General features: G+C 33.9%; 1 protein-coding gene across 1 annotated transcript; it reads left to right on the top strand.

The window, feature by feature from the left end:
* Positions 1–279: 279 nt before the first annotated feature.
* EMB1417 (Pentatricopeptide repeat (PPR) superfamily protein) lies at positions 280–2676 on the top strand. Its single transcript, XM_078977249.1, has 6 exons — positions 280–515; positions 776–875; positions 1345–1443; positions 1530–1673; positions 1768–1980; positions 2098–2676. Exons 2-6 carry the CDS (start codon positions 789–791, stop codon positions 2425–2427), a joined length of 873 nt encoding a protein of 290 aa, XP_078833375.1. The 5' UTR covers positions 280–515; positions 776–788; the 3' UTR covers positions 2428–2676.
* Positions 2677–13199: the final 10523 nt, after the last annotated feature.

Here is a 13199-nt window from a genome sequence, read left to right as displayed (position 1 = left end):
AACTATTTGTGCAAAAGAATTAATCGTATCTAGAAATTAAAATCTGAATAAACTATTCACACCCGTGGCTTGGCGCGCGTAAACAGCTAGTCATAAAACTAAACTATTTTAAGTGACTTTTGGAAACTTTTATTAAGTATATATTTCAAAATATACAATTACTTTTTCCTGAATAATTTCATAAAAAAAAAATTACAATTTCTAACTTATTGGTACGTGCTAGTTTTGATAAATATGGTTACCATTTATACATAAATAAATTTCTATCCTTGGCGATTTGCCTATAATCTAACACCCTACCCAAAAAGAAAATAACTTCCCAATTCCAAGGAACCCTATACAATCTCCAGCGAAACCAGGGGAAATCTTAGCTTTCTTTCTTTCTCGCGCGCGCGTTCGCCGTTTATCCTCTAAAATATACGACTACAGAACTCATCAACCACATCGCAATTGAATCTGTTCTGGTCACTACTTCAATGCTTGCCTTGTGAAACTCTGCCTCCCACCGTTCTGAGGTATATCTACGTACAATTCGAGTACTTGCAGTATTCTAGGATTTTAGGACTCAGTTTGAGTCTTCGCCTGATAACAGAGTATTAGAGCGTCTGATGTGCTTTATATATGTATGCACATAAGGTGTTTGGTATTTTGCCTATGAGTTTACTCTCAATGTTTCTCTATAATTTTTTTAGAACTGAACTCAGGAATCTAAATTATGCATATCCTTGCTTTCAACTTTGCCAGGATATGGAGTTGTAATTACTTTTTCTTTCAGTTTTCTTGATAGGATGCTTATGTTGAGGTATTATTCTCCACCGGATTTCATCGGAAGATTGCCATTCCTTAAATTCCCAAAGAAAGTTAGCAACTGTGTGGTAAGCCTCATTCCTAACCATTACTTTGGCATGGAATTGCAGGGCTATTTGGACGTGCGTTCTAGAATTGATCATTGTGATGCTTAAAATCAAAATCAGTGACTAGATAGAACAAAGATAATACAAAGGGATTAGAAGTTAGGTTGCTAATTTTATCTTTACCCTAAAATTAGGCTTTTATATACAGCAATTTAACTTCATCTCAAGATTGATTATTTTGGCCATGAAAACATGAAACCAGAATGAGAATTGATTTTATGAACACCTCTGCAACCCTAATCTGTATTACGTTCTCTAAATACCTCAAAATATGCAGTCTCTCTTTATGAATTGCCATCGATTCTCTGTTTTCAATGTTAAATCAATTTGAATTGAGTTAGAATTTTTACAGGAAAATAACCAGTTGGTATTTTAACCACTTCGTTCTCTTGCCTCCATTAATTTTCACATCATTTGTCACAATTTTCAGGTATGTGCTGCTAAAGGCCCTCGACCAAGATATCCACGAGTCTGGAAAGTCAAACCAAAAATAGGAACTGTTTCCAAATCATTGAAACTTGTTGAATGTGTAACTTATTTTTCTCAATCTGATTATTAGTTTAACAATAAATACTTGTATAATATCAACACCTATTATTCACCATTGTGTACCAGATAAAGGAATTATCAAATGTCAAAGAGGAAGTCTATGGGGCTCTTGATTCTTTCATTGCATGGGATTTGGAATTTCCTTTAATCACTGTGAAAAAGGCTTTAAAAACACTCGAACGCGAGAAGGAATGGAAAAGAATAATTCAGGTACAAAGCTATCACTTCAAAAAAAAAAAAAAAAAAAAAAAGATTTTGTTGTTTCCTTTTAAGTAATTTGTTAAATCCTTTCCTTGGGTTAAAGGTGACCAAGTGGATGCTGAGTAAAGGTCAAGGAAGAACAATGGGAAGCTATTATTTGTTACTATATGCTTTAGCAGAAGATGGAAGAATCGATGAAGCTGAAGAGCTATGGACAAGATTATTTTCTGATAATTTAGAAAGTATGCCTCGAATATTCTTTGATAGAATGATCTCTATTTATTTTCGGCGGGAATTGCATGACAAGATGTTTGAGGTAATTTTGTTCTCTCTCTCTCTCTCTACTACTACCGATCTAGTTGTAATCATTAATTTAGTTTCAACTATGAATAAAGCATATGACTATTTTGTTTTTACATTAATTTGGCATTAGGTTTTTGCTGACATGGAAGAGCTTGGAATCCGACCAACTGTATCGATAGTTAATATGGTGGGAGAGGTGTTCCAAAAATTAGGGATGATGGACAAGTACCAAAAGCTGAAGAAGAAATACCCGCCACCAAAATGGGAGTACAGATATATTAAAGGAAAACGTGTTAAAATCCGGTCACAAAATCTTAGAGAACCCCCCGAGAATTATAAGAAAGAGGTGAACGAAACTACAGAGTCAAATTCAGATGAATCTCAAGTGGATGCAAATGAGGTCTCAGAAGTTGATGATGATGAACTTGATGAATCAGAAATATCTCCTTCAGAATCGTGATTAAAGATGATATTTTGGTACTCTTTTAACTCTGGTGTGGTTTGTTTGAAGAGAGTAGGGGCATACAGTTGTTGTATCATGTGATGTTTGGTAATAGAACTTCAAAATATGTTAGTAAATAGTTGTGTGATTGTCTCTCGTGCTCATAACTGATCATATATATTACACTTGACACTAACACGACATGAATAAGTACATGTTTGTAACTATATTATATGAAAAAACAAATTTACGTGAGTTTATATTAAAGTATAGTACATGAAGTGAAAACTAACATGTTAAAAGATATTAATTCGTATCTTTTACGGTTTATACGGGTTGTGTGTCTGACAAATTTTATCTATGTCTTGTATGTATTTAAACAGGTAAATTTGTGTTTGACTGTGTAAGATATGAAACATGAATCTGAAATAGGTGTAGACAGGAATAAACACAGAACATAAGTTTTCAAAACTCCTATATGACAAAATGTGTTGGTGTATTGAATTGTCAGTGTCTAACAAATACTCATTTCAATTTGGACATGAACAAAAGCTGCAGCAAAATATTGCCAAAATGATTCTTCTGCAAAAATAAAACTAGTTGATCCAATATAGAAAAAACATTAAACAGGGACCTATAATTTAATGTAAGAATAAAAGTATATTTTATTTTATGTCTAAGTATGTTGCATATTGTTTTTATTTATAATGAGCATATCATATATTGAAAATTTTCTCAGGCTATATTAGGGGTGGGCAAGGTGCAGTTCGGTGCGGTTTTTGGCCAAAACTGAACCGAAAACCGCAACTTTGTTTTTTTGAAGTTTAGAAACCGTACCATTCGGTTTTTATGCGGTTCAGTTTCTGCTGTTTTTTTTTTCGGTTTTTTGCGGTTCGGTTTTTTCTTGCGGTTTTTTGTCAGTTTTTTTTATTTGGTTTTTATTTTGCCTTTTTATTAAAACTCAGGTAACTAAACGAGTTACTTTAACTCGGATGAGAATTGTTAATCATTTTTTGAGAAACTTTATATAGAAATGAGGAGCACCAAAATTTTCACCACCACCTCCGATCCATTCAAATCCGACCACCATCGTAGATTTGTCATTGATAGTTGCCCATCACCATCACTGCACCTCCAATCGGCGAACCTGGAAGGAAAAAGAAGTACACATTATATGGGTTGATGGACGTTATGGGTAGTGGTTTCGAGATTCATGGCGTCGAATTTCAGATCGAGGATTTCCGATGGATGGAGGTAGTTTCCGGCATTCAGATTAGAGAGGAGGAAGGTTTTCGATGCTTAGATTATTTTTCTGTACCTTTCCGACATCACCAAGAACACACCATCACTAAACATTTTCTCTATATCTTTCTCCCTCCCTCTTTTTTTCATTGCGCCTAAACCCTAACCAGAATTATCGTCGATGCTCCACCACTACATCATCGATGCTTCGCACGTATTGAAGACACTGTCTGCCGCCGTCCCCCTCTTTCTCCCGTACTCCCAACAACAACCCAAAATCCTAGCTAACCAGCGCCTCCTTCGCCATTCTTTTCCATTTCCTCCGAAATCCAAACCCTAGCTCAGCGTTGGTGATCTAAGCAACCCCATCAGGGTAGACAACACCGCCCACCTGCCTCCCTAACGCTAGAAACAGTCGTAGCACCACCGTCACCCTCCTGCTCATCACGATCTAACAACATAATAGATACTCCATAGTGTAACGCCTGTTCCAGGTATCATTTAATTTTCTAAGTTTTTAGGGTTTTGTGCAAGGACTCGACGAGTTGGGGAGCTCCTACTCGTCGAGTAGAGATCATTTATGAGGACACGAGAGTTAGATCCTACTCGACGAGTCGGAAGGCCCCGAATCGACGAGTAGGCGCTGTAAAGGAAAACCCTAATTTTTACGGTTTGCACCCTATATAAAGGACTTAATCCGCATCCTTTGGCCTCCCTTACCACCTCATTACCCAGAGAATGAAACCCTAGCCGTTCTTTGCTGCTTCTTTGTGCTTATGAGGCTAAGAGATGTTTTTGGTGCATTTGTTGAAGAAGTTTGAAGGTTGAGAAGCTTGGAACGAGAAGGAGCTTGTAGATCCAACATCTACATCGTTTTGGCTTCCATTTGAAGTTAACAAGATGCTACCTTGATCATTCTAGCATTATATCTCCTTATTCATGGGTTTAAGGCCATTTTTTAGTATCTTTGTGGATTGTTTCGGGTATTGAGCATGATCTAAAGTTGTAACTTCATATTTGGACTCCTCTAAGTCCTTGGAGTTATAAAGTTACTGAATTTATCAAGCTTTGGCCCTTATCTTTGCCTTAAAACCCTCCCTTAGCTTGGTTTTGGCGTTTTAAGATCTTCCATGCATGTAAAGTTTGCAACTTTACGTGGAAACCATGCCATAGGAGGCTAGATCTGTAGCTTTAAGGTAGTTTAAAAACACCTGAACACAAAAATGATTGAAGGGACTCGACGAGTTCCTTAGCCAACTCGACGAGTCGGGTAGGGTTTACCCGTTTTCGAGATTCTGAATGATTTCGGTGAAGTATTAGAGTTTTCAGTCTACATGAGTTTTCAGTCTTCTGGATATTAATGAACTCGGCGAGATACTCAGGTAACTCGACGAGTTACTGGATACACTTGACAAGTTGGGGTTAACATGGACTGTTGACTTGGACTTTGACCAGGGTTGATTAGGGTTAACTTTGAGGGTATTTATGGTGTTTTTGGATTATGACAAGTTAATCACATGATGATTATAAGCAGTTGAGTTGGAGCTGTGGGTGGGACTTATCTGAGCTTATCTTTTCAATTCAGCATTCACGAGAGGTGAGTCTCCTCACCATACCAATGGGTCGAAGGCACCAAGACCGGCCCATTATTATTATGAGTTATGATTAGTTGGTTATGGGATATGTGGTATGCTAGTTAATTGTGATACTCGCATGAAAGACCTCGGGGGTTCCCGAGGCACTTATGTGTAAGACCTTGGAGGGTTTCCATGGCATTCTAGTATATTTGCATGTTTGGTTTGTATGTTATTTCTTGGTAGTAAAGACCGTGTGGGGGTTCCCACAGCAGGAAGAATATATGGGGCTTCCCACGACATGAAGACCATGTGGGGGTTCCCACGGCAGGAAGACCATGTGGGGGTTCCCATAGTAGTTAGCTAGGACCACGTGGGGGCTCTAATGGCACTAGGTGTAAGACTCTGGAGGGTTTCTATAGCTTCCTTATATGTTTGTATGCATGGATTATGTTCTCACACCCCAATCCATAAAATAAATGGCAGAAACGTCCGGGGGTGGAGGACGTCATATATAGTATCACAACAATTGCATCATAGTAATCAAAGTAAACACAACCATTACATTAAGATATGAATATTTACATTTGTTTAGTATGAAGTTGTTTATATATATCAAAAGTAGCAAAATATAAAGACGAGACTCCGAATGCTCCTTCTTCTCAAAAGCTGACAAGAGTACCTGGCTAATATTGTCCTGAGAATACAAGCGATTTTAAAAAGTATCAGCATAGAGCTGGTGAGTTCATAAACATGTTTTTGTAATGAAAACCTATGAAGAAATCTGTAAAAAGTATGTATGTTTTCCAAGAAAATCCAATATTTTCTAATATGTGTACTCGTTAATGTTGGTATTGTATGCATTGTCTGAAAACCCTGGCTACCGCCAGTATGCAATGTATGTTCTTGTTTGTTCTGTATGAAAACCTTTGTATGAAATCCTTAGCTATCACTAGTAATGTAAACAATGTATAAAACGTTACTCTGATTGTTTGTAAAGTACTGAAGTATAACTGGGAAAATCCTATATTTTCACTTGAGGTGTGTTGTTGCTTTAATGGTTCTGAACTGTAAGGCATAAGTATTTCCACACTTATGTTATTAAAGAAATTGTTCATGAGAAGTATATTATTAAGTAAATATGTCGTTATTATCTACTGGCGAGTTTTATGACCATACTAAACTTGATACGACGTGAATTGGACGCCAATATCCTTTATGACTTTGTCACCCGTAGACCTGCCGATCCTACTGTAGCTAGCAGCAAGGTGCGGGGTAGTCACTCCTGTATAGATCTATACACAAAAATCACGTTCTCTCTCTAGGAGATTCTGGTTCATAAGGGTAGTCCTCCACTTAGTTATGCTTGTAAGCGCCCAAGGACTTGTCTCCCAACTAGATTACGACTTTACAAGTAATAATATGAGAAACATAATGTTCATTCGTACTTGAATTCGATGTATGTCTTGTAGAGTAAAAATAATTATACTTAAATAATTATTAACTGTTGTACTCTTGTAGTAATGTATGTAATAAACCAAAATCTGTCATAGTTTATATATTCAATCGTGTAAGTAGTTTGCATATGTAAAACTAGTAATGAAATTCCCAAACTATACCCATTATAGTTTGACTGAAATGTTATGCTCGTGAAATGTTCTGAAAACTATGCAATTAATTTCAGTAAATGTCTCTTATGCTCCGCATAATACAAAAGGGATAAAGTATCTAAATGCTTTATGAAATGCGTTGGTTTGTATCAATTGCATAAGTTTTAACTCATCGACAATATTTTTGTTTTAGTTCACAAAAATCCTTTGTATTTGGCTTGTATTCCCCCTGAAAACGTTTAAAAACTATAAAAGCGTAGGGGTATGAACTCACCGTTTGTTGTGTGGAAACCTCGACCAGAAATGAAGATCCTCGAGTTGTTGTATGTGGCACTTAACATAATCCTAATATCAATTAAACACATATATGTGTATAAATTAACGATTTCGTTAGATAAAGTGTTAGAAGAACACTTGCTTTTGGTTAAGGAATGTTACCGGAACTTGGTTGAATCGAGGAAACGAGTTTTTCACCGCTAAAGAGGCGTGTACGGCCTTGAACGGGGGTTTACGGCCGTGAACTGTCTTTCGAAGGGTTTACGGCCTTTGAAGATTTGAAGGGTGTACAACCGTAAATTTAAGAACAAGGGTGTTTGATTTTGATAAAAACGTGTTCCAGGCGCTCCGAATCGAATCCAAATGACGATTTTTGATGTTTTTCGGAAGAAAAAAAGGTGTTTTTGGGAGTTTATGGTCAAGAGTCTAGAGAGATAAAGGGAGGGTGTTCAACCAGAAAAGTATAAATGAGGGGGTAGGGTCTCATATTTATAGGGGTTTTCGTGGTCGGTGGTGGGGCCCACCTGGCATTGACCACAAACGAGTTTACGGTCGTAAACAGGTTTACGACCGTGAACTCCTGTCAGGCCGTGAACTGCTAATTTTCGAGAAAAATGTGGGTTTTTCGCGCGACTTTTGGTTCCGACTCGTATAAATGTATAACATTTTAATTATATAAATCGCAATAATTTTTCCAAACCAAAGAATTTGACAGAAGTTTCAGGTTGTCACATATGTGGTTTATGTAGCTCTTATAGCTAATATGATTATGTGGATATGTGTGTTGTGTGGGGTATACTCTAGGGAACTCACTAAGCATTAACTTACAGTTTGTGGATTTGTTTCAGGTACATCTGAACCTAAGAGCAATGTCAAGGCTTGATGATACGACATGTACTCTCTCTCAGACGTTTTTTATGGGAACTGATGTTTAGAATAATATTGTTGATGATATGAATTTGAAACAAATGTACTTAAGATTTTATGGCATATTGGAAGTTGTTTTTGACTAATTAAAAATGAAAATTTTCGTTTGAAAATTGGGTCATTATACATAGCTCTCCATCTTTCGTTCTCAGGCGAGACTAACCACCGTCGTGGCCACCATACATCGTCATCAAACTCCCACCGGAGCACCACCTACTTCTGGACACCGATGAAATCAAAAATTGTTGAACTCCTTTTTGGCGGGATTTATACAAATGAAAGAAGAGGGAAAGGGGTAAAGTCGGAGATGTATGTTTACGTTGCAAAAGAAGTATCAACAACTAATTCAAGTGCCATTTTTTTAAACTTATAACTAACAAAAAAATATAGATAAATTGTAAACAAGTTAAAACTAAATGAAAAATAAATAGAAAATGGTAATATAGTCATTTTATATCTGATAGGGACGAGACGGGAAATTTTTAACGATATAAGGGATGATCCTAGTTATTTTTTTTAAATATGGACTAGACGTGCAATTTGACACTTGAACGATGCACGAATCTTATTATTATTATTATTATTATTATTATTATTATTATTATTATTATTATTATCATTATTATTATTATTTTGACATGAAAATTAACTTGTCTTTTTCCTTTGTAAATATAACAAATATTTGTTAGACGGACCTAGATTCAATTTTGGTTGAATAGGTAAATATGTAATTATATTTAAATTGATTATAATTTAGTCAATATTATGTAGTAGCTTTTAAAATGAATAAGAACTTAGAAGTTAAATAATGCACATATTGTGTGGTTTGGAGGATGGTCAACTTACCGGTTTGATATATGTGCGAATTCTTCACTTTTAATTAGTTCTTTGAAGTTTTGTGCTTTCTTAGATGAACAAGTATTGTATGGATTATGATAATCTGAATTTGTCTATAGATCAACGTTTTTTTTAGGAGGATGATACAAGGAGACGAAACTGAGCATGATCTACTTTGGTGTTTGTAATCCAAGGTTTTGTTCCCATGGATTCTGATAACCATTTGAGGCAATCTTTTACGGTTTTTCTTGCGAGGAGTTTCTTGGATAGTGTCACTTTGTCCATTAGTGGGTTTCTACGAGATGGAATAATCATGTTCCCACCGAGTTGAGTATATTGATTTGGAGGATTGCGTTTTGGATCCCAACAAAGGTTATGCTCAATGAGAGAGTTATTGACTTATATTTTCATTTTCGCCCTTTGTCTTAGTATTGAGGATACCATGCACCATTTATTCATCTTTTGACCGTATAAGATGGTGAACAAAGAAGTTTATTAGTGTTTGTGGGATCTTTTTGCCCAACTACTTACTTTATTGATAGTATGTAGCTTTGATCGATAATTCTAACTTCAATACTAGGAAAAGGAAGTGCTTTAATGCGGTGATCATTACTGGTTTTTACGTATTATGGAGGTTTCACAACAATACTTTTCTTAGAACGCTCAAGCCGAAGAAAACATATAGTTTTGATGACATTGTTTCCCATTATTTCTTTAGATTTTTAATAGGCGTAAGAATGACAAAAGAAGTTTATTAGTGTTTGTAGGATCTTCTTTGCCCCACTACTTACTCTATTGATAGTATTTAGCTTTGATCGATAATTCTAACTTGAATGCTAGGAAAAGGAAGTGCTTTAATGTGGTGATCATTACTGGTTTTTACGTATTATGGAAGTTTCACAACAACACTTTTCTTAGAACACTCAAGCCGAAGAAAACATATAGTTTTGACGATATTGTTTCCCATTTTTTCTTTAGATTTTGAATAGGCATAAGAATGACAAGATGAACTGAGTTAGTTAGTTACACAACCCTTCTTTGCTTTCTGTTTCTTTATAAGCCGTTTTGTTGCTAGCTTCTTGCTCGTTGTGGTTTAATATAATCATGTTGTTCCAATAAATGTTTTTTTAAAACAACATGAAGAGTGGGTTGATCTTACTTCTTTGTTGTATTTTTTTTGTCTCTAACCAATAAGATATGTATACTTCGGGTTTAGATTCGTATGGTGATTATTCGATGCCTAATGTGCCACCGTTTTTAGATGACGCCACATTGATCACATGTTATACCACGACATGATGGAACAACGTAGTTTTGATATCATGTCTTGAAGGATGGAGTTAAATTGGACACCACGAGAGCAAACTTGATGGATAATAAAAGGGTTGACATTTAGTGTTTTGTATGTTTGGTAGTTCCCATGTGAAAATCTCGACCGTCTTATTTTCTAATATTTTCTTACCAAGTCATTATAGTTACATATTAATAGATGGTGAGATGTTCCGAATCCTTTTGGTAACTCCATAGAATACTTGCTCAAGTGACATGACCACTTAAACTACAATGCCATTTCAACATAAGGGTTTTGAATTTTGATGTAGTTGGTACTACAAATGTTTGGAATATTGGTCCTTTTTTGAATAACTCGATTTTTGGTACTTCAAAACCTAAGAAATCGGAGACTTAGATAAGATTGCCACCTAATCTCATTTCTTGATTGTCAATATGATAAAAAAAATGTAACCGGATAGGTTGGTTGCAAAATATGTATATTTCTATTACATTTGTAACTAGTTGTGAGATCCATGTATTTCATGGATTAATTTTAAAGAAAAAGTTAAATATAAATATTAAAATATTTGAGAACCTTGAATTTATAAGAAAATAAGAAAAATAATAAATTATTATAATGAAAATATTTTTTATCGTTTAAATGTAAGCATATAATTTAAATAAATAAAAGAAACTAATGGGTTTTAATTTTTGGAATTTTGAAATTAAAAGATAAGTTTACTAATGAAATAAATATCAATTTATTATTACATTTAATCCAATCATTCCATTAAAATGTTACGTGAAATTTAATAAAATAGCATGTGGAAAAAAATTTAGTCAAAATAACAAAAAAAAAACATTTAGCAAATTGAATGAAAATGTGACAAGTAGCAAAAAAATAACATTAGAGAGGATATTTTCATATGCTAACTCATTGTTAGTATTTTCTTACTAAAATTATGGTGTTTAAAAAAAAATCAATAGAGTTAATCTTAGCAACACATCCGACACTTGATGAAGATTTAGTACCACGATAGAAGAAAATCAACATATGTTTATCTATTTTATATAAATATAATATACACAACTTAAAATGACAATTACTATCGAATAAAATCTTATTGTACTTATGTAACTTATTAATTTAAAGGGATACTTTTGATGATATTTATTGATTTACTTTATAGTTTTGTTATAACATATTAAAAATTGTTTGATTGGTACCTTTTTATAATTAGGTAGAAGAATATGGTGTCGATGATTATCCCAAACCTATATTTTATTTGAATGGGGAAAGATTTGGTTTTTTTCTCTTTCTTTAAGTGGAGTATAGAATTTCAAGAAAAGGAATGTGAAGATTGATAAGTAGTTTATGGGTTAAAAGTGCATATTACTATTAGTAACATATTTTCGATTACTTACTATTTTTTGTAACATAATAAGATAATATAGCTGTGCCAAATTTTAGTATATCCATTACAATTATTATATTTTTTGTAAAAGAATTACATGTACATCTTTTGGGGGTGATCCTTAGCATGCTACAACCATACCGGGCAGAATTAGAAAAAAAAAAAAAATTAAAAAATTTAGTATGCAAGCATGTTTTATATTGTTTATATAGAAGTTTATTTTTTTATGTCTTATAAAATAAATTAACTAAATCATATCTTTGTATTTCTCATTAATATTTTACAATTTATTTATTTGAAGGCAAGTGCCCATGATGTGGTCTCAAACCCAACCCAACCCCATTACCACAAAACGTGGCCCAACCCAACCCCATCTTATCCCACCAATGTTTCACAACACTAATAACCTTTGAGACTAAAGAGTCAACCAAGTTGTGTAACCTCATTTGCGACATTCATGTATTCTATTTTTTCTATTTATTTATTATATTTGAAGAGTTACTACACTTTTTCTATTCTTATTTTAGATATTTTTCGACGTTTTTTTTTCCTGTTACAATTTTCTATTATTATTTTGGAGGGCCATTCGCTTCAATTTAATTTCGGTTGTTTCTTTCTTTTTCGTATTTTCGTGAAACGGAAAGAAAAGGTTTAAAAACGTATTTAATTCATAGATTTATGCATGTGTTATTAAGAGAAAGGAAAGGAAATGATTCCCGAAAATGGGGTGGGATTCACTTCCGGAAAAATCTATAAAAGTTGGGAGCACCTACAAAGTGGGACCATTACACAGAAAATCCTACTGGGCCATTCACAAAAGTAATGAAAAGCTTGTTTAATGTTTATACAAAAAGATAGAGTTTAAATATGCAAAATTTTAAGATTAAACTTTAAAAATGCTTTTGTGTATCTTGTTATATTTGGTTTTTTTTTTCAGAAAATATTAATAGTTTCTTTTTGAACGGCTGAATATTATACAAATTAGCAGAAGTTAGTAAAAAGACAATATATTCCTAAGTGATAGTCAAGATACGTCATTGCAAATGCTCAATTCAATTAACTTTAAGTATACTAAATCTTTAAACTAACAAATTTAAAAGAAAAAAAAAGACAGTTCTATCAAATATCATGTTTTTATGAACTTTAAACACTTCTCTCGTTTGCAACTTTTGATGATCACGGCCGCACTTGTACCTGTAACAAATCTTCCACCTCGTCTTCAGTGTTGTGCCAAGCATTTGAAACTAAAATCAATATGTTTATTCTTTTGTGAATTTGTCTTGTAAAATGACGTAATTTGTTCGCAATTTCATGATTTCCATACTTCCTTTGTAACGTTGATTAGCATTTCTGAAAATGATTAGAAAATTCATGAATTATCGAGATGATACGATTAAAATTAAATACTTAAATCTAGGCTCATGTCATTTGAATATGGTGGTGGTGCATGGCAGTTTTAGATGGTGGTGTTGAAAGATGGTTTGAGGTGGTGGTGCGTGTGAGAAAAGAATATAAACTAATAAGTTAAATAAAAAACAAAATACAAATATATAAATAACAAAAAAGGATAAAATATCATTTTATCAATTACTTAACGATAACCGTCTAGCAAAGTTAGTACTACTGTCGGAAGTTAA

The sequence above is a fragment of the Lactuca saligna genome, chromosome 2, assembly GCF_052625555.1.
Source record: "Lactuca saligna cultivar CGN05327 chromosome 2, ASM5262555v1, whole genome shotgun sequence".
NCBI lineage: Eukaryota > Viridiplantae > Streptophyta > Magnoliopsida > Asterales > Asteraceae > Lactuca > Lactuca saligna.
This window is presented reverse-complemented; position numbering and strand designations above follow the sequence as displayed.

Coding starts and splice junctions, on each gene's coding strand:
- EMB1417 (XM_078977249.1), top strand. CDS start 789: ATGCTTATGTTGAGGTATTATTCTCCACCGGATTTCATCGGAAGATTG. Junction 1,444..1,529: donor CATTGAAACTTGTTGAATGT/GTAACTTATTTT, acceptor ATTGTGTACCAG/ATAAAGGAATTATCAAATGT. Junction 1,981..2,097: donor TGCATGACAAGATGTTTGAG/GTAATTTTGTTC, acceptor ATTTGGCATTAG/GTTTTTGCTGACATGGAAGA.